Source organism: Gobio gobio (assembly GCF_949357685.1).
Source record: "Gobio gobio genome assembly, chromosome: 9".
In the NCBI taxonomy this organism is placed as follows: Eukaryota; Metazoa; Chordata; class Actinopteri; order Cypriniformes; family Gobionidae; genus Gobio; species Gobio gobio.
Genome location: NC_137115.1, coordinates 10,796,808 through 10,817,305, shown reverse-complemented (window position 1 = coordinate 10,817,305; position 20,498 = coordinate 10,796,808). Strand labels below are relative to the sequence as shown.

Sequence of the window (20,498 nt, the reverse complement as noted above, 5' to 3'; positions counted from 1 at the left end):
CCAATTGTCTCTTAAAATATAAGATAATTCAACTTTTTTATGACAATGGGAGATGCAAATGCCCAAAATTTTGTTGACTATAAGTAACTCTGCAACTACACTTCAACTAACTCTCATTAGAGTATTAGTAGATTGTCTACTTAATACCTGCTTAAAACTCTTTATTGTCATCCTCCAACAGACATGCTACTGACTATAAGGAACTTTGCAAGTACTTCAACTTATTCTAACCCTAGCCCTACCATTCAAGTAATACTCTCCTAACACTTAGTAGACATGTAGGTTAAATGTTACTTATAGTCAACAGAATGCGTTAAAGGGACCATCAAAATAAAGTGAAACCAATAATACTTATGAAAAGAAAAGAAAAAATCCCTTGAAAGAAGTTTCTGAAAATAGTTAATGTGTTTTACTTTTGTATTTTCTTTTTCATGGGCACTCTTGTTTCCCCCTGGATAACAGCACATGTAGACCTCTTAGCTGTTTGTTTGCTTTCGTCTGCTGTCCCTCTGTGATTTACTCAGGATGCGTTATTTTCCCTGCCTAAATGTAATTTCTTATGTTTGCCATGAATGTCATTATTTATGAAGGAAAAATAAGGGGGTTTTCAAATAATCATAATTTAACTTAGTGCTTTTGTTTTCCCACAAGAACCCTGAATTTACCACCCAGCAGTAAATGGAGCACTTGTGTTTGTCGGTAAATGTAAATCACCCCGTGCAGCTGCAATAAGTGTCAAAACGAAGCGCTCTGCTGTAGCTCTAACATGCACACAGTAGCACCTTTTATCTGTGTCAAGAGTCAATCCGCTTCAGCCGTCCTTGTGAAATGGCACCTAAGATGGAGTAGTCTGCTAAAGACCTGGCATCTGCCCATGTTCTCTCTTGCAATCAATCCACACGCCTAAAGAGACAAATAAAGCACACTGATTTTGTCTCAGAGGAATGAATTATGAACAAATGAGGCTCTCTCTCTCTCTCTCTCTCTCTCTCTCTCTCTCTCTCTCTCTCTCTCTCTCTCTCTCTCTCTCTCTCTCTCTCTCTCACATTGGTATCGCTGTCTTTCTCTGCTGCTTTGCTTCAGTAACCACTCTCTCTCTCTCTCTGGATCCTAGCATTGCAGTGGCTGATAGCTGTGTGACAAAGCCAGAGGCCCCTGGGACTGTGGCCCCAGAGAAGCCTGAATCCCCCACCAGGAAAGTAAAGGCCACGGCCTCCTAGTCAACCCCTTTTCCGAAGTCTCTGTGTGGCATGATGGCCTCCAGTTTTGTCTGTTGAGCTCTGTGTGAGCAGCATTTGAGCATGATTAGGAAATAATGTGACGAATTCTACAAAAGATCAGTGGGGGAGTGTGGTCACACGGGGTAAGTCATGAGATCATTGGATGAACCAATTAGAAATGAGTCACTGCTGTGAAATCACTACTGTACGTGAGCATCGCCATACTGGTGTGACAATAGAAATCGACAAAAGACTTTCAGATTTTCTGGATTTTTTATATAAAATATAAAGTTTAAAATAAGAAATAGTCTATCTGTCTGTCTGTCTATCTATGTCTGTCTGTCTATCTCTGTCTGTCCATCCATCCATCCATGTCGGTCTGTCTATCTCTATATATATACTGTCTGTCTGTCTGTCTGTCTGTCTGTCTGTCTGTCTGTCTGTCTATCTATCTATCTATCTATCTGTCTGTCTGTCTGTCTGTCTGTCTGTCTGTCTCTCTGTCTGTCTGTCTATCTATCTATCTATCTATCTATCTATCTATCTATCTATCTATCTATCTATCTATCTATCTATCTATCTATCTATCTATCTATCTATCTATCTATCTATCTATCTATCTATCTATCTATCTATCTATCTATCTATCTATCTATCTATCTATCTATGTCCCGGACCATCATCCATCTCTATCTATCTATCTATCTATCTATCTATCTATCTATCTATCTATCTATCTATCTATCTATCTATCTATCTATCTATCTATCTATCTATCTATCTATCTATCTATCTATCTATCTATCTATCTATCTATCTATCTATCTATCTATCTATCTATCTATGTCCGTCCATCCATCATCCATCCCTGTCTGTCTGTCTGTCTGTCTGTCTGTCTGTCTGTCTGTCTGTCTGTCTGTCTGTCTGTCTATCTATCTATCTATCTATCTATCTATCTATGCCTGCCTGTCCATCCATCCATCCATCCATCCATCCATCCATCCATCCATCCATCCATCCATCCATCCATCCATCCATCCATCCGTCTGTCTATCTCTGCCTAATTATTTAAATAATTAGTCCTAATAATTTAAATACAAAGTCCTACTGTTTAATTTGATATGGGGTGACATAATTAATGAATTAATTTACAAAATATAATCTGCGTTCATGTTAAGGGATGAGTTGTAGATTTTGGTTTGTATCACATAAATCTAAGGAATATAAAAATATAAGGAATTATATCTAAGTCTCCAGACACAAGACTTTTTTTTTTTTGAAAAGTCTCAGAAAACTGGATTCTATTAATTAATTCTTGAATCAATACTTTCAAAAAAAAAAAAAAAAATCTTTTCAACTTAAGATTTTACTGTTTTGACCAGACCACAAATGCAGTACAGTTTTTGGATGACTTTGCTGAAGCCAAAGATGAAGAAAAGCCTAAATGATGTGTGCAAGCTACAACGTTGAGCTTTTTGAAGTGTGCACTTTCATCATGCACTCCTTTGATGAAAAGTTATTTGTGTAACAATCATTCCTCAAGAGGTTTCTCATTTAGTTTTACTTCTAAATCCAAAACTACTTTATACTGACCCACACTGAAAACTCTGCTCAAAATGCTATAACATGTCTTCCTGCTTCCGTTGGTCTCTTTTCTCACCCTGTGTTGCCTTGCAAGCATGTTTTGTCTGCATGTCCCTGGTGAACAGTAGTCCTCATCTGCTTGTTGCTGATGTTTCAGTGATAGAGCTGTTGTTTTGTGCTTGTCGATGCTTGTACTTCTATTAGGAATGCTTTTAACTGCATTAGATATTGAGAAATAAAACGTGCTCAAATTGTGTTTCAGAACATTGATCGTAAGTACAGTAGATTTTGGTCTTTTGGAGTGATGGATATATAATGGTAATGACTTATCCTTTTTTTTTTTTTTTTTTTGCAAAGAAGTTGAATTTGCTAACACAACAGGATAATTACTGGTCAATTAGCCTTCAATTTATAATAATAATAAAAAAAAAGATTTGTTTCCAGATTAAATTGCTAAAATTACTTTTTTAAATAAGTAAAAATAGTTAAAATCAGGAAAGTTCTACTTTAAAAAGGTTATAAAAATAAGAATAATAATTCCTGGTAAATTAACATTTAAACACACAAAAAAGTATTTAAAGTAACAAAAAAGTACAACAATTATAATCTATCCTTTAAAATGAAAACATTTCTTTATTTTTTTAAATCATGCTGAGAGGGGAAAGTGAGGAATGCTTCTTTAGCTTGATCTTCCTTATGTGTCTTGATCATTTAAAAATGTATTCTTCATTCTAGTTCATTGTATATAGATGATAGTGTCATTTAGTGTGATGTTTATGCACTGATTAAAGATTAATAGAGTGTTCTTGAATCAAGGTGAAGTACAAATCAAAGCTTTTCAAAGCCATGACAAAGAGTCTGGCTATCTGTAAGAGTCTGGCACATCTATAAGAGTATGTGAACCCAGTGCCTGTTGACAGCTTTAACATGATATGTGTAAGAATTAGTCAAACTCATAATTCTTAGTCATCACAGAGGCCTAAATGGCACAGCGGTTGGTTGCTGATCATGAAGAACACTGCTGGCAGAGTCAAGAACTGAGATTCAATTCTCAATGGATGGGCAGTCTGTGAAAACAGATAAAGGCACAATGCAATAAGGCATAATTTCTATCCCTAGGGATGAGTTTGTGATAATAATTCATTTTATGTTGACACAGAGGTATATAATCGATGCAGTCTATTTCCTTGATTCTAAATGTGTTCCTGTGTACGATAATAATATGGCACTATTTGATTTTTGAGAGCAGTGTGGCCCATAAGTGGACTGGTATTGACTTCTGACAACCAGAGCTGAAGTGATTTTAAAGGCTCTGCTGCAATAATTTAACTTCCGTGCACAAGCAGAAAGCATGTTACAGTGACAGGGTTGATTTTAGCCCAAAAACAACAATATGGATTTGCTTTGGGTTCCCTTGAAGATATTTCACAGCACCTGAAATTTGTTGCATCTCAGTGATTTAGCTTGTGCGATTTCAAGTATTTGAAATATTGCATAAATAGTTGTATAAAATAAAGTACCTTGGCATGCAGACTGCTTCTGCAAACATTTGTGAAAGAATGGGTCACTCTCAGGAGCTCAGTGAATTCAGGTATGGTACCGTGATAGGTTGCCACCTGTGAAGTTTCCTCACTAATAAATATTCCACGGTCAACTGTTAGTGGTATTATAACAGTGGAAGCAATTGGGTCAATTGCTACAGACCTCCAAACTTTGCATGGCCGACAGATTAGCTCAAGAACAGTGCGTTGAGAGCTTCATGGAATGGGTTTTCATGGCCAAGCAGCTCATCCAAGCCTTACATGATCAAGTGCATTGCAAAGCGTCGGATGCAGTGGTGTAAAGCACGCCGCCACTGGAGTCTAGAGGAATGGAGACGTGTTCTTTGGAATAATGTATCCCGCTTTTCTGTCTGGCAATCCGATGGACGAGTCTGGGTTTGCGGTTGCCAGGAGAACAGTACTTGACTGACTGCATTAGTAAAGTTTGGTGGAGGGGGGATTATGGTGTGGGTTGTTTTTTGAGGGGTTGTGCTTGGTCACTTAGTTCCAGTGAAAGGAACTTTTAATGCTTCAGCATACCAAGACATTTTGGACAATTTCATGCTCCCAACTTTGTGGGAACAGTTTGGGGATGGCCCTTCCTGTTCCAACATGACTGCGCACCAGGGCACAAAGCAAGGTCCATAAAGACATGGATGAGTGAGTTTGGTGTTAAGGAACGTGACTGGCCTGCACAGAGCCCTGACCTCAACCCGATAGAACACCTTTGGGATGAATTAGAGCGGAGACTGCAAGCAAGGCCTTCTTGTCCTGTGATCAGTGCCTGACCTCACAAATATTCCAATATTCCAAATATTCCTCAAATATTCCCATAAACACACTGCTAAACCTTGTGTAAAGCTTCCCAGAAGAGTTGAAGATGTTTAAAGCTGCAAAAGGTGGGCCAACTCCATATTAAATCCTAAGGATTAAGAATGGGATGTCATTAAAGTCCACGTGCATGTAAAGGCTGGCGTCCCAAAACTTTTGGCAAGATAGATAGATAGATAGATAGATAGATAGATAGATAGATAGATAGATAGATAGATAGATAGATAGATAGATAGATAGATAGATAGATAGATAGATAGATAGATAGATAGATAGATAGATAGATAGATAGATAGATAGATAGATAGATAGATAGATAGATAGATAGATAGATAGATAGATAGATAGATAGATAGATAGATGATAGATAGATAGATAGATAGTTTTGTTTTTAGTTAGGGTCTAGTCTGATGAAGGAGACACGTGATTATAATATCCTAAAAGTAATTTCCTCACTTTAACAGTAATTCTGAATCGCAGAGGATCCTATCTGAGACAAGGAGTAGCACATCATTGGCTGCTCCATATCAGATTTGGTTTCCCCTGTTGCACAATTAGAAGTGTCATTAGCATTTAAATTACCAAATAAGATTGTGATCAACAGAGATCAATGGAGGTGCCGGAGACTGGCCTCACTTCACATCCTGCCCACTGAGATTTTTGGACCTAAAGTCATAAATAAACACAACATAAACTTGGCTTGAGCAACAGGCTGAGTTGCAGCTCTGATTGTAAGAAAAGGTGCAAACAAAAAAAAAAGACATCATATTTAAACCTTCTCTTCTTCACGGATTTAGGCGGCATCTCTCGACTGATAGCCTCACTTCCTTTGTCAAAGGATCACAGAAAGTAATTTTCCTTTTTTTTCTCTGTCTCTCCTCCCTTATTCCTAACCCTTTCTCATAGATTACTCTTTTCAGAGCAGGGATTAGCTATGTTTTTCTCTCTATCCCTGTCAAATCTTCCCTCTTAAGCTGCCCTGAGCCTTTCGTGGCCAACAGACCAAGGAGAAGGGCAGGTCGTGAAGGTGGCCAGACCTGCACTCCTATGTTTCCTGCCAAGAATGGCTACATCATCGTTCACGCGGGTTCAAGCATTTGGATGCACCAGTCAACCTGTAGGGCTATTCATGTCAGAATACTTTAAATCCTAACTAATGGTAGACTGGATTCACATTTGCATTAGACACAGAATGAGGATTTATAATTAAATGTTCCTAACATCATAACGCACACTGTGTCCAAGAATGTGTTTACTCTGGGATTGGCAAATAATTTCATATAGAGACATGCTGTCAAAAAAAAAACATATATATAAAATAAAATAATCTAAATATGAAGGATTTCTGTTCCTTCATAATGGCTTATAAGCCATATGAACCATGGATATCACACATGTATATAAAAAAAAAAAAAAAAAATGTAATGTGGTAATAAAATAATTTAATTTCTATATTTACATTATTCATATTTATGGATATGCATCACTCTACTTGGATTTTTTAATGACTTGTTTCGCAGGTTACAAACAAGTCACTGGCTTTATGAGTGAGTCATTGAATCATTCATTCAAATGATTCCTTCAAAAACAGATTCACTCAAGAAGTAAACAAGTGACTGATCTTATGAGTGAGTCATTAAATAATTCATGTAGCCTTTTTATTAAAACATGCTGAATAATTCAGGGTCACAAAGACTTGTCAGCTTATGCTGTGGCTTTTTTCGTTTTCGTTGGGCAATCGTATTGTGTCTAGAATTTGAGTTGTTTAATCTTAATTTCTTGTTTACTGAATTGTTTCAGTGTGGCAGCATTACCTGCAGTGGCACGTCACTCGGACATAATATTTGGAAATGTTTTTCGCGCATGATGGCTATTGAGTGCATATGTGGTATTTCAAATATCGATTGATATACGCCTATGAAGTTTCTGTGTTATGTGTTAATTCAGTTTTCATTTTAAGTTTCCTTAAGTTATATTACAATTCAACATCATGTTTGCTATACTTCAATTTACATTCAGGAATTCGATTGTAATTCTGCAGCTTGATAAATATAGAGAGAGAATCGAAGGAAGTGATGTCATGTAGTCTTGGGGGTGTATTTGTGCTCTTTATTAGAAATGTTGCTAAAAAGCATAATTTAGCATGTTTACACCTATATAATTGTGTGAAATAGGCAGTGCTTTTCAAATAGCTTTCTGTGTGTGTGTGTGTGTGTGTGTGTGTGTGTGTGTTTATGGTATCTGTGTGGTTTAATTACATCTAAGTGTCATAAAGCCTATAATGATTTCCCTTTTGCTTCCTTTTACTTTGCTGACAGTACTTTTCCCTTTAATGCAGTTCATTTTATTTTTTATTTGAATAAGTATTTAGAATCACTGTCTTCAAAAATTCACGAAGGTTTAAGTATGGTGTACGACGTGTGCCATTTAAGCCAGTACAGTTGAAATGCAAAAGACCTGATATCATTTGGCAGAAGTGTGAGTTATTTTCTGCTTGCTGTGTCTGGGGCCTTTCTTTCCTGTTGGATTTTAGTAGCCAAATCAATTGTTCAGCTCTGTGATTCATACCTGGTACACATTTGAATTAAAGCACCATTCTGTGTCTCTGCTTGATACCCAATAAGGGAAAAAAGGTAAACCACTGTGGTACCTCGTAAGTCTAATTGGATCAATAATTACATCAATTTTCTCTATAGAGTGAGCGTGTGGAATTCAGAATGGGATCAAAGAGGGAATGATCCTTTTCTACGAAAAGAGAAGCTGGAAAGGAGAAAGTTTCTGAATTATTTAGCTGCCTTTCATTATTTTGTCCCTTTGAAGAAAGATAATGGTGCATCTGGAAGTGACGCTGTCTGTCAAGGCTTATCCCTCTGCAAATCTCTGTTTCTCTCTCTCTCACACACACACACACACACACACACACACACACACACACACACACACACACACACACACACACACACACACACACACACACACACACACACACACACACACACACACACACACACACACACACACACACACACACACACAAACACCCTCTAGCTGTTCTGAAACCCATCTACCTACAAAGACAGCATTATAAATTAATTGTTGACTCACAAATGAAAAATCTGTCATATCCATATGACTTTTTCTTCTTCTGTGGAACACAAAAGGAGAATTTTTGAAGAACATTGTGGCTACTCCTTTCAACATTATGAAAGTGAATGAGGACTGGGGCTGTGAAAGCTCCAAAATGACAAAAAAACACCATGAAAGTTACGTAAAAGTGGTCTAGATGACTCATGCACTATATTCCAAGCCTTTTGAAGTCTTTAAATAGATTTAATTTTTAGTTTATTTATGTAAAATCTTCTATCCAATAATAGCAACAATAACAAAAATATCCCTGCCCATTACAAATGCATGGAAAATAGTGTGAATTTTTATTTTCTGTTCAAAGGAATAAAGAAAGACATACTGTATGGGTTTGGAACAACAGATGAGTACATTTTGACAACGATTCCAGTAAAATTGTATAGATAATCATTTAGGGTAAGAACCTTAATGTAGTTAACCTACAGTCAACATACTGCTGAAAAAGTAGTCATATAAAACAAAATTATGAATAGCAGCATTTACTATATCTAAATATGTTTCTATAAAAAACAAGACCTAAAATGCTGGGCAATTGAGTCAGTGTACATGAACCCGGCTCCACCCGGAGATTGTAGAATCTTGCGAAAGTATTAGGTGTCGCCCAGCATGCAGGTCTGCAGATGTCTGCCAAAGAGGTGCTGTGCGCCAACACCAAGGAGAAGGCAACATCTGAGTGGTCTGATACGACAAGACGATGGCATCCTCTATTCAGTAGGCCAACTGGCTTTCCCTTTTGGTGACCTCTAAAGCAGACATAGAGCTCCTCAGAGCTTCTGAAGCTCTGCATGTGGTCCACGTAAACACACAAATGGGACACACCAACACAAGGGCTGGCTCTGCCTCCTCTGGGGGCAGCGCTTGCAAGTTCACCTGAAAAGGAGTGTTGGGAACTTTGGGCATGTATCCTGTCCAGCGACATCTACTTTCAAGATGGAGGGGGACAGCCTCCACTCCAACTTCTCTTGCAGGAAGGAAAGCCCAGAGCTAATCGGGCAGGAAAAACACCACTCAGCAAAAAGACTCCAGTTCGAAGCATAAACTTGCCTAGTAGAGGGAGCTCTGGCTTGAGTGATAGCATCTACCACCGCCGGTGGTAGGCCACTTAAGTCCTCCTCGTCATCTTACCTGGCTCCGTGATTCCCATGAGGGACTGTCTAGGGAGGCTTGAGGAAGCAGTGCATCCTCGTAATGCAAACTCCTGGCTTGTGGCGAATGTGATGGCTGGGATGTCTGAGAGTGAAGAAGCTGAGCGTCACTCACTGCCAAGCCACACCCAGTATGGTCCAGAGGCTGAGGAAACTGCTATTTTATTCAAAAAGTAGGTACTAACAGAAATAAACTCTTTCAAATGAAACTGAAGTTTCTCCACCTGGCCCTCCTCCGGGGGAAGGAGTGGTGTGATCACCTCCTCCTGTTTCAGAGCAGCTCTCTCCATCTCTGGGCAGCCCATTTCAGTGTTGCTTAGATGGACGCTTAGAGGGTTTAGCAAAAGCTTGAGGGACGGGCTGCATTGCTTTTCAGTGGGGGGCTCGATGGGGCATCCGGGTTCAACTCTCCCATCACGCCAGAGCAGGTGTAGAAGCCGCAGGGGGATACCCTCTGCGACGAGCAGACTGGGGACCAGCCCGCGGCAGCCTAGTGGCAGTGGTATCATGCCGGGGCCTCAGTCTGCTTTTGGACTGCCAATGTCCTCTACAGTGTCGCCTTGTGAGATTGGGGTGTAAAGATAGTAGACTTTGTCGGCATCCCTTTCAGCCAGAGATGGTGTTCCTTGTCCACCAAGGAGGACATTGTCTTGCTGAAGGCCTGCGTCGTGACTTTCGCTGCCCGGAGGGTAAGATCAGTCACTGTTTACAGTCCTTGCATCAACCCTGACTCAGAACTACCCTTGTGAGGTTCTTTGACTTCTTTGGCCTGATGGCCTTGCAGAATGGCCATCACATGCAGGGTGGTGGCAGCCTGTACAGCAGCACTGAAAGCCTAAGCAGCCAGGGCTGTTGTCATTTTGCAGGCCATGGACAGGAGACGCGGATGGTTCTGTAAGGTAGTGACACTGTGCGGGCACAAGTACATTGCAATTGCACACTCCACCTGTGGAATCTCCACATTGGTGGCCACACCATCGAGGGTAGTGAGAATGGAGGAGGCTGTGAAACTGCGTTGGGCAGTAAAAGGTGCCTTCCATGACTTCTGCACCACCTCTGCACCACTTCTGCACTTCTGGACCACTTCTGCACTTCCGGGAAGAAAGGCACTGGGGCTGAACGTGGCTGTGAACCTTGACCACACCCAGGAACCAATCATCCATCCACCAGCACTCAGGACAAGGTGCAGGGTTCCACTTGAGCCAGATGCCCACGGTGGCCCAGGCAAGCATGGCCATCAACTCCGAATCCGATTCAGTGCGAGCAACCACCACAGAGGGGGGAAGCTCAGTTTCATCTTCCACTCCAGAGGACAATAGACCACTCCGATGCAGCTATCGACTAGCTAAACCTCATCCGAAGTGCAGAATGACAGGCTGGGTCCCCCACGCCACTTCATGCATATAACCCTTTGATCACACTGGTGTGTTCAGCCTGGAAAATACAATCACACCGGTATGATTAGAACGTTCAGTGCATTACGTTATCAACTGCTAAATTCAATGTGCTTTCGCGCATTGTCTGGCGCTGAGCCATGAGACGGACGTGATTGTATTTTAGCATTTGTGAAAGTTTATTTGAATCCTGTAAAATCCAGATACTGATATATGGTCTGGATAGAGGAACATGTCAGTGTTAGGACTGCAGGCAGCTGCTGATTGGATGCTGCCTCACTGCAGTACATCTGTCTCCAGCTGTGGCCAGTTGGCAATGGCTTCTGAAGACACACAGGTCAGGAAGACTCAGTCTGCTCTAATTGTACTGTGTGTCTGTCTGAAATTTAAATAGAAGTAGACCAGACACACAAGGTCCTTTTTGATCTGTAACAGTGGTGTTATTGCAGAACATTAGCTTATTCTGCACTAGACAGTTTTTTTATTTTATTTATTTATTTACTTAGGGCTGAGAGAATCTATGATGATGATACCTCAAAAATAGACCAAACAAGAACAATATATCCTGTTTTCTTGCAACTAATTGCACACAATTATATACAATTCTGAAACTCTGCATAAAAAGAGTGTTCATTTGTTGAACAGCAGTGCAGACAGTGAATGAGAGGTGATACGAGGTGATAGCACCTCACAGTGTGGTTGTACAATAAACTGTATTCTAAAAACTCTGCAGTATTCATTGATTCTTTCATCACAGCCTATAGCAGTGTTTAGACTGGCAGTTACATTACTCATATTTAGAGCAGCTTAGAACAACTTCAGTCATTTGCGCGCTTATGCAGATTTGTGATTTGCTAGAATTATGGACTCTTGGCAGCTTTTATGTTAATTATAATGCATCATCATTATCCTGTGTAATTGTTGTCTGTACGAAAAGTGCGAACGTACGTGTTCCATTTCTTCAACTATTTATCCGTTTGGAGCTCTTTTTCTTCATCTTTTATTCAGAGATTATTGTGTCTGTAAAAAGCAAGTAATACCTGGAGCATAAAGCATTCGGGTTTCCATAGCAATTAAAATTTCATGAGCCACATGGAAAAATGTGATTCGATTTTGCTCATATCATGGGGCATTTACATTCAAATCAATGACCTTTTTTATATAATATTCAAAACATTTTGTGTAGTGCAATAATTTAGTAAAACTGCACATTTTAGAGTGGCCTTTTATTGTGGCCAGCCTAAGGCACACCTGTGCAATAAGCATGCTGTCTAATCAGCATCTTGATATGCCACACCTGTGAAGTGGATGGATTATCTCGGCAAAGGAGAAGTGCTCACTAACACAGATTTAGACAGATTTGTGAACAAAATTTGAGAGAAATAGGCCTTTTGTGTACATAGAAAAAGTCTTAGATCTTTGATTTCAGCTCAAATGGGGGCAAAAACAAAAGTGTTGCGTTTATAATTTTGTTCAGTGTAATTACACTGTAACAATGACACCTTAAAATAAAGTGTAACCCATTTTGTTTCTTTTTATAAGCACATAGTGCACCTAATGTAAAGTACCCAAAAATGGTCGACATTAAATTATGACTGCTTTGTATGCAAAAAAATTTAGCAAAATCGACTTGTAAGTGATCCTTACTGTTTGTCTACACCGGACACGAGTGTTGATGCGTTGCATCGTGCTGCGCTGCAACAGCTAGAAGCTGTTTACACTGGACGTGACAAAGCGACTATTGCAAAGCTATTTGCGTCGTGCCACACCCAGTGTAGACAACATCACTGATTATAATGGGTTCCATAGTCTTTTGTCACATCACAACATTCGCGTCCAGTGTAGACACAGTGTTAGGAAAAAGTATTAAAAAATATAAAAAAAAATTATATATATATATATATATATATATATATATATATATATATATATATATATATATATATATATATATATATATATATATATATATATATATATATTATGCAACCATTTTAACTCTTTTTTTTTAAGTTGCCAGCCCCCACCAGCTTTTTTTTATCAACACTTGAATGTGGGTATGTTTCATAAAAAAAAAAAAACTTTTTGTCAACTTTTTGTCAAAGACTATGTCTGGATCAGATTCAGAACGATGATCAACACACAGATGGACTAGATGGAGTCCATCATCACCCCCAAAGCTTCACAGTCCTATAGCTCATCCTGGGTCATTATTTAATTCGGTAACATTAGGCAGTTTTGATTTATATGCTGTTTATTGAAGATGATTGTATTGTTTTTCATATGCACCTGCTTACATATCGCTTCTGCTTCTTTTTGCCTGCGTTTTGATCTGGAGATACTGTACTCATTCAGGAGATGCATAATAGTCCCCCCCCCCCCCCCCACCGTATAACAGTGATAAGACGTAATAACTTGTCATTGGCAGAGAAGCTCTGCATCATGAATGGCGTGATAACTCGTCAATGCCAGGGAAAGAGTTAAGTAAATTACTGCTCACTCATTTGGGGGCACAGTCATTTAAAAGTGACTCTGGGTTGAGTGCTTTGCTTAAGGCCACAGTGAACACAGGAACTATTTAGTTGCTGACTCACATCCGTATTGTCAGCCCACAGATGGTCCATTAGGCTTTGAACATGATGTGCGTGTGTTTCTGTCCAGGTGAATGTCAGGAAACCTGTCAAGAATGTGTCAAGTCTTTTTCAGCACAACATCAAAAGACAAATAGGTGCAGTTTATAGTAAATGAAGGTATGTTTTAGGCCCATGGAGATATTATTTTTATGTCAATGAATCACCTCATTCACAAAAATGTAATGTAAAATGTTTGAAAATAGTGGAAATTACATACATACATACATATATACATACATAAATCCTTAGTTTCCATATGCATTGCACTACAGTAATAATGTGATTTTTTCCCCCCACGGTATTGAGAAATGTGCATAGTAATGTTATCTTGCAAAAATCTATTGCAAATTTTTTCTATATGCACATTTAATTTCCCTTTTTTAATTTCTGATTTTGTTGTGAATTGTGTCTTGGAAATGTTCTGTGTGTGTGTGTGTGCGTGTGTGTGTTTATCTGCAGTGAGTATTTATACAGGTCCTCGTGTGCCAGTGCCACGCCTCTGTTCTGCTGTGATACAAGGTGATGTGAAGTGGAAGTGATGTGTATAAAAGAGGAAATGGAGAGAGGCATTCATGCGCAAAGCAGCCCTGACTTTACAGAGCCCGTTTGGCCTCGTGGAAAGGTCATGCAACTCAACAGCGACATGTGGCGGTTTGTTTGCGTTTGGAAATGTGCACGTTTTAGCGCATTTGTGTAAAATGTAGAAGAGTTATGCTGCCTGTCTTTCCCTTGATATATTCTTTGACACACACTTATGTTGGGATTCTATGTTTTATGGGGACTTTCCATAGACATAATGATTTGTATATTGTACAAATTTATATTCTATCCCCCTACACCAACCCTACCCATCACAGAAAACTTTCTGCATTTTTACATTGTCAAAAAACATCACTTGGTATGAGTTACAAGCTGTTTCCCTCATGAGGACCAAGGATTTCGAATATTGCCAAATTTGTAGGGCATGTGCCATATAACGTAGGGTACACCTGAGCCACACACACACACACACACCTTCATTATCTATCAGCACAGACATCTTGTCAGAATGAGCGGGATGATGTCTGACTGCTAACATGCTTGAGGAAAGAGATTTCCTCTTTCTGTAAATTAGATGGCAACTCCTGTGCAGCTCACCTGTCAGAGAGAATTATTTGGGTCTCCTTCAAGCGATGCAAATAATGACACCCAAAAACTTATTAGAGCAGTGTCTGGTATGTATTTGTGCGCGCAGATGTGCATTTGTGTATGCACCCACATGCGTGGAACATTTTGCGTGGGTGCATGTGTGCTTACATGCGCGGGCTTGTGTGTACGTGTGTGTGGCAGTTTGACATCTGCTTTTGAGTTTTGTCTGAGTTCTCCTCTGAGAACTGGCTTTTATTTGAATTTTAAGGCTTTATGAATGAAATTACAGTGCAGAAAATTGGACAGTTTATGACTCACCAGATGCTGTTCTTCACTTTTTTCTAGACTTAGTGACATGTGACTTATTGGAAGTAAAATTGAATATCGGGTGTTGGCATGAACTCTTCAGAAGCACATCAGGTGTGTGCCGAGGCCCAGGTGTGTTGAAGTGTCATGAGAGAGGTCATGGGTAGTTCCAGACTGCGGGTGATTGGATGCTCTCTGCAGTATAACCATTGCTATATTTAATAACTATTAAATATTTGTGCATTGCACAAATGTATTTAAGACCCCACACATAAACTGAATATTTACAGATGCCTTTCCATGACAGACTTTGATCCTTTTGACATTTATTGGTGAATTTGATAATTACATTCACCAATCTTATGCATTTAGAACAGTGCACTGTATCATCATATTTGTGCATGATTAGTGTCAGCTCACAAACATGTGGATTTTTCTGGTTTGTGTAGTTTATTTATTGACTATGATTAATTCCATCATATTTATTATTTACACATTTTGATAGGTTTGTACTATATCGTACTATATATTAAAGGAATAGTTCACCCAAAAATGAAAATTCTGTGATAATTTACTTAAGTGTCACTGTCTTTATAAACGTTGTCAGTGTCTTAATAAACTGTCAATAGATGGACAAAAATAATGAGAGAACATTGAGAATATCTTAATTTGTGTTCTGAAGATAAGTGTGAGTAAATTACATAATTGTCAATTTTTGGTAAACTTGCCCTACATTAATAGTTATTAATTTATTGTATAACTGTATTAAATGTTTGTTAGAGGAAAAAATTGAACAAAAAGGTATTTTGAAGGAAGGTATTGTTTTTGTACAGTAGCCTATGTCTGTGACTAGGAGTGTCTTGCAATACTTTAACACCACATGTATACAAATATGTATCTACCATCTTAAAGTCAAAGCTGTTTCATCAAATAAGAACTTGTTCATAGATTGAGATGTTTTATGAATCAATTCACCATCCATCATAATATATTAGGGCTGGCAAAAATATTATTAGTGATCTTAACCGTCACGCATAGTGAATATACATTGTTAAAGGGATAGTTCACCCAAAAATTAAAATGTTATGTTTATCTGCTTACCCCTAGGGCATCCAACATATAGATGACTTTGTTTATTCAGTAGATCACAAATTAAGATGTTTAACTCCTACCGTTGCAGTCTTTCAGTCGTATAATGCATGTGAATGGTAAAAAAAAAATCTATGAGAGTTAAAAAAAAAACATGCACAGACAAATCTTTGATACCCTGGGGTAAACAGATAAACATCACATTTTCATTTTTGGGGTGAACTATTCCTTTAACAACATCCATCCATCCATCCACCCATCCATCCATCCACCCACCCATCCTTACATCCATCCATACATCCATCCATATATTCATACATCCATCCATTCCTCCATCCATAAAAAAAAAAAACTTCAACCGCCAACAATAACGATCAGCTTTTCACTACTACATCCTGTTTACAATTGTAAAGGCTTTTTGGATTAATAACATTCATTTGGACTCCTGAATGTGCTGTTCGGCATCAGCCATAATTCATTTATTCCATAAGCAAAATTGTTTAGCAACAGCAGAATTATAGACATCAAGTTGAATTCAGCTGGTCATGTGATTTCAAGATGGCGGCTCGCAAGAGGTGACCCGCTCCATGTAAAATAAAATAGCCGTTATTAGACTGCTAATATGACTGGAATCTTCATTTTAATGTTAGTGTGCATGGTTTTACATAACTCTCTGGTTTGCAGCAAACCTACAAACTACTGGCTAGGTTTTGTGTTAATGCTACAACCAAATTAAGCGCAGCACTATTTGCAAGCAAAGTTAATCCGATGCTATTTATTTGTGACCTAGTATGTACTGCAAATTATGCTCAAATTCATGAGGCTTGGTATGATATTTTTAGTGTTCCCAGTTGTGTCCCGGTTTGATGGTGGCTCTGAATTGAAATAACGAAAGCCTGGTTCAACCCTTCCATACTGTGCCTTATATCATGGATCAGACTGTTTGCTGTGTGTCTGACACTTTAAAGGATTGGTGGGCTATAATTCGAACCCACCCTTGTCCTAGCGCTCTCATTTTTCCTCTCCATTTTGCCCATTACGATCTGGTTTCATTATCTCTCTCTCCATGGCTAGTGGAAGCCGCTGAAAGGGCACGGCTGAAATGGCACTGGCTACAACAAAGGCAGTGTAAGATATGCCTATCAAACCCCCGGCAGGCGGGAGAGACAGACGTGGGCACGACTCCTCATTACATGTGCTCACACAAGGCTTAAGTCATGGCCGCATGAAAGCTCTCTCAGGGTACCGGGTGTCAGTCTGTTTTCTTTTTTCCTCCAACAGGACTGACCTCCCCCCTGCTCATAAGCCAGCCCCTCCGCCACCCAAGAAAAAGAGCGGCGACATGAAAGGTGGCCTGACATCTGACGAGATCCAGGTAGGGTGTCTTCCTCTTTAACACAACGCAATGTCTTGAGTCTGCCTCTGAAATCACTACTTTCACTTTTTTAACTTCATAAAGTTTCACTTTTCCAATGTTTACAGTGCCTGCGATTCATGGTTTGTTCTAATTTAAGTTTCCCATGATATACCAATGCTAATTAAAATCTTAAAAAAACGCAATCTTTTATAAATGCAGTGTTATTACACCTCGCATCACTTTTGGTCATTTTAGCTCAGTTTTAATGAAGTGCTAATTTAAAACAGCTTATTTCCAATTCTGAGTGTTTGTTTGTAAATACTAAATTAATCTCTTCAACAGCTGCTGAAAAACTGTTGATTTAATACCCTTCAACAAAAGTGGAAAGCAGAATAGCAACTTGCATGACTGTATTGAAGGAAAAAGTCTGGTAAAAAAAAAAAAAAAAAATCAAGTATCACTGTATCATAAAACATCAAGTGTCAAATGTTGTTGCACAAGTACCCCAGCAGTGAGCATGTTGAAACGATTGTGAAGCTATGTTGGATCCAGCTAGATGAACTTGAACGAATGATGACCATTATGCCAAGATGATCTCATGCTGTTAGACAGTCCAAAGGCTATGCGAGATGTAATTAGGGAATGCAGGGCAGCTATTTAATATTTTCCAGTCTGTAGTAATGAATCCTATCTAGTTGCATGTGCTTCTTTTATTTAGGTAAATTCGATGACAATTTTTTTTACCACTTTGTTTTCCTTTTCCAAATGTGGTCTTAAAAGTCATAATGTGTGCCAAATAAACACATCGGTAACACTTGACAATAAGGCTCCATTACATAACATTTAACTACATTAGTAAGCATGAACTATAACAATAAAATACTTCTAACACATATATAAATCCTATTTAATGTTATTTTCAACTTTTACTATTACATTATTCAATCAAAATTTGTTTCTGTTTATATTCTTTAAAGGTGCTGTAAGTTTTTGACTGTACTAAAGCATAAACATATATGTTTGCAGATATTTAGGAAACATGCTAAGTTCACATACTCGTCTCTCTGAAAAACAATGCTACAGCCAGTTATTCTGCTTTGAAAGGTGCATTCTGTGTTGGAATGTCTGTTTTTGTTTTGGTCTGTGTGACAATGCACGTTGTCAATTTACCCAATAGTATTTTGACACCACAGGTTGCCAGTTGGCGGAAAACACAGCGTATTGCTGCCATGGAAGCCAGCACACAAACTGGGTCAGAGATCACAGATTCTATCCGACCTAAAATGCCTCGGCATCCATCTAAAAATCTAAAAAAGCACATTAAAACGCAGATAAATCAATTAATCAACTTTAAGTGTGTAAGTCTCCTCGACTTCCATTGTCAATTGTGCTTGTTCCTGTTGCGTGTCCTCAAACTGGCAAACTGCATGAGCATCGAATCTGAGGAGGATGGGATGGGGCAAACAATATTTTGAATTTGGACTTTAGTAGCTATTTCAACCATTAGCTTTCATTCTAACATGCAGCACCTTTAATGGACCTGAGCAATGAACAGTTGTATTTTTATTAACTAATGATAATGCTAAGGATGAATAAATATTGTAACAAACGTGTTGCACATTGTAAGTTAAAGTCACCATGAAATAAAAATGGACAAATCTTTTTTTTTTTTTTTAATTGCATTATTTATCATACATTATTTATCTGTGCACATCATATTTTTTTTTAATTCATGTGCCCCCATAATCTCTTGCTGCAACATCTCCAATCTTCTCTGATGATGTGTTTACTGGCGCGAGGGCGGGACAACCTGTCACTCACATGACATCACAGGAGGGCTTGACATTAAAGGGATAGTTCACCCAAAAACAAAAAATTTATGTTTTTCTGCTTACCCCCAGGGCATCCAAGATGTAGGTGTCTTTGTTTCTTCAGTAGAACACAAATGAAGATTTTTAACTCCAACCATTGCCGTTTGTCAGTCGTATAATGCATGTGAATGGGGTCTAATTCTATTAGAGTAAAAAAAAAACATGCACAGACAACTTCAAATTAAATCCTGTGGCTCGTGACGACACATTGATGTCTTAAGACACAAAACGATCGGTTTCTGCGAGAAACCGAACTGTATTTATGCTATTATTTCACCTATTATCAGACAAATGTCATTAGCTCTCCAGACCGCCATAACTTCCTGCAAGTAAGGTCAAAATACCAGCGCGATCATAGAAATATATATGTAGATTCCTCATTCGACCGATCCGCGCAGGCACTAATGAGGCATCGCCAAATGCGGGTGGATTTCATCAGTGATGTGTAACGTAGTCACGAATTTTGGGTGTTATTGCGCATAATTTTACTTATTCCTGCACATTTTGTGCTCACACCCAAAGAGCACGGACATAAAGCCATCTTAAACTTGCTGCCTTATTGCTCTGAATTACACAGTCAAGGACATACCAAATAATGTCAAAATGCCGGGCTTGGCGAGTATTCACGTAAACACAGTCAGCTTTGTTTTAAGTGAATGTAAACAGTTGAGAAAGAAAACTCATGTGTAACAGTATAATGGGTCCGTGTGTCAGATCTTAAAGTGATAGCAGCCTAATATACCTTCTGCCAAATTATGAGATCGTATTAAAAATATCTAAATGGCATATTTTCTCCATGGTATCGATGTCAAAATTGTGGCCAGTGAAAATACTGAGTGGCTAGTAACTTTGGAAAACCACTAGCCACAGTGGCTGGTTAATGTCTAGTGGCTGTAAAAAAGTTACTGTCTAGCCCTGCATCACAGCAATAGCAAAACATAATGATCCAACGATCAAATGAATTCCAATGGACAAAATCCGCCCTACATTTTTCTAGACATTTGTCCTAGATATACACCGATCAGACTTAACATTATAATAGGTAAAGTGAATAACACTGATTATCTCTTCATAACGGCACCTGTTAGTCGGTGGGATATAAGTGAACATTTTGTCCTCAAAGTTGATGTGTTAGAAGCAGAAAAAATGGCAAGCGTAAGGATTTTAGCGAGTTTGACAAGGGCCAAATTGTGATGGCTAGAACACATTCCTGCCACTGCAGCTCTTGTGGGGTCTGCAACTTGGAGAACACATG

At 38.7% G+C, this 20,498-nt stretch overlaps 1 protein-coding gene across 5 annotated transcripts in view; it reads left to right on the top strand.

Moving 5' to 3' along the window:
• The window catches only part of nectin1b (nectin cell adhesion molecule 1b), a 313,306-nt gene that overhangs the window by 235,930 nt on the left and 56,878 nt on the right, over window positions 1-20,498 (top strand). For all 5 annotated transcript variants that reach the window (XR_013817234.1, XM_079825765.1, XM_079825763.1 and 2 more), the window contains exon 7: window positions 17,297-17,390. Coding sequence is in view for 4 of the 5 variants with exons in the window: in XM_079825765.1 (XP_079681891.1) it covers window positions 17,297-17,390 (94 nt within the window). In the remaining variant the exon portion in view is untranslated. The remainder of the gene's footprint in view (window positions 1-17,296; window positions 17,391-20,498) is intronic.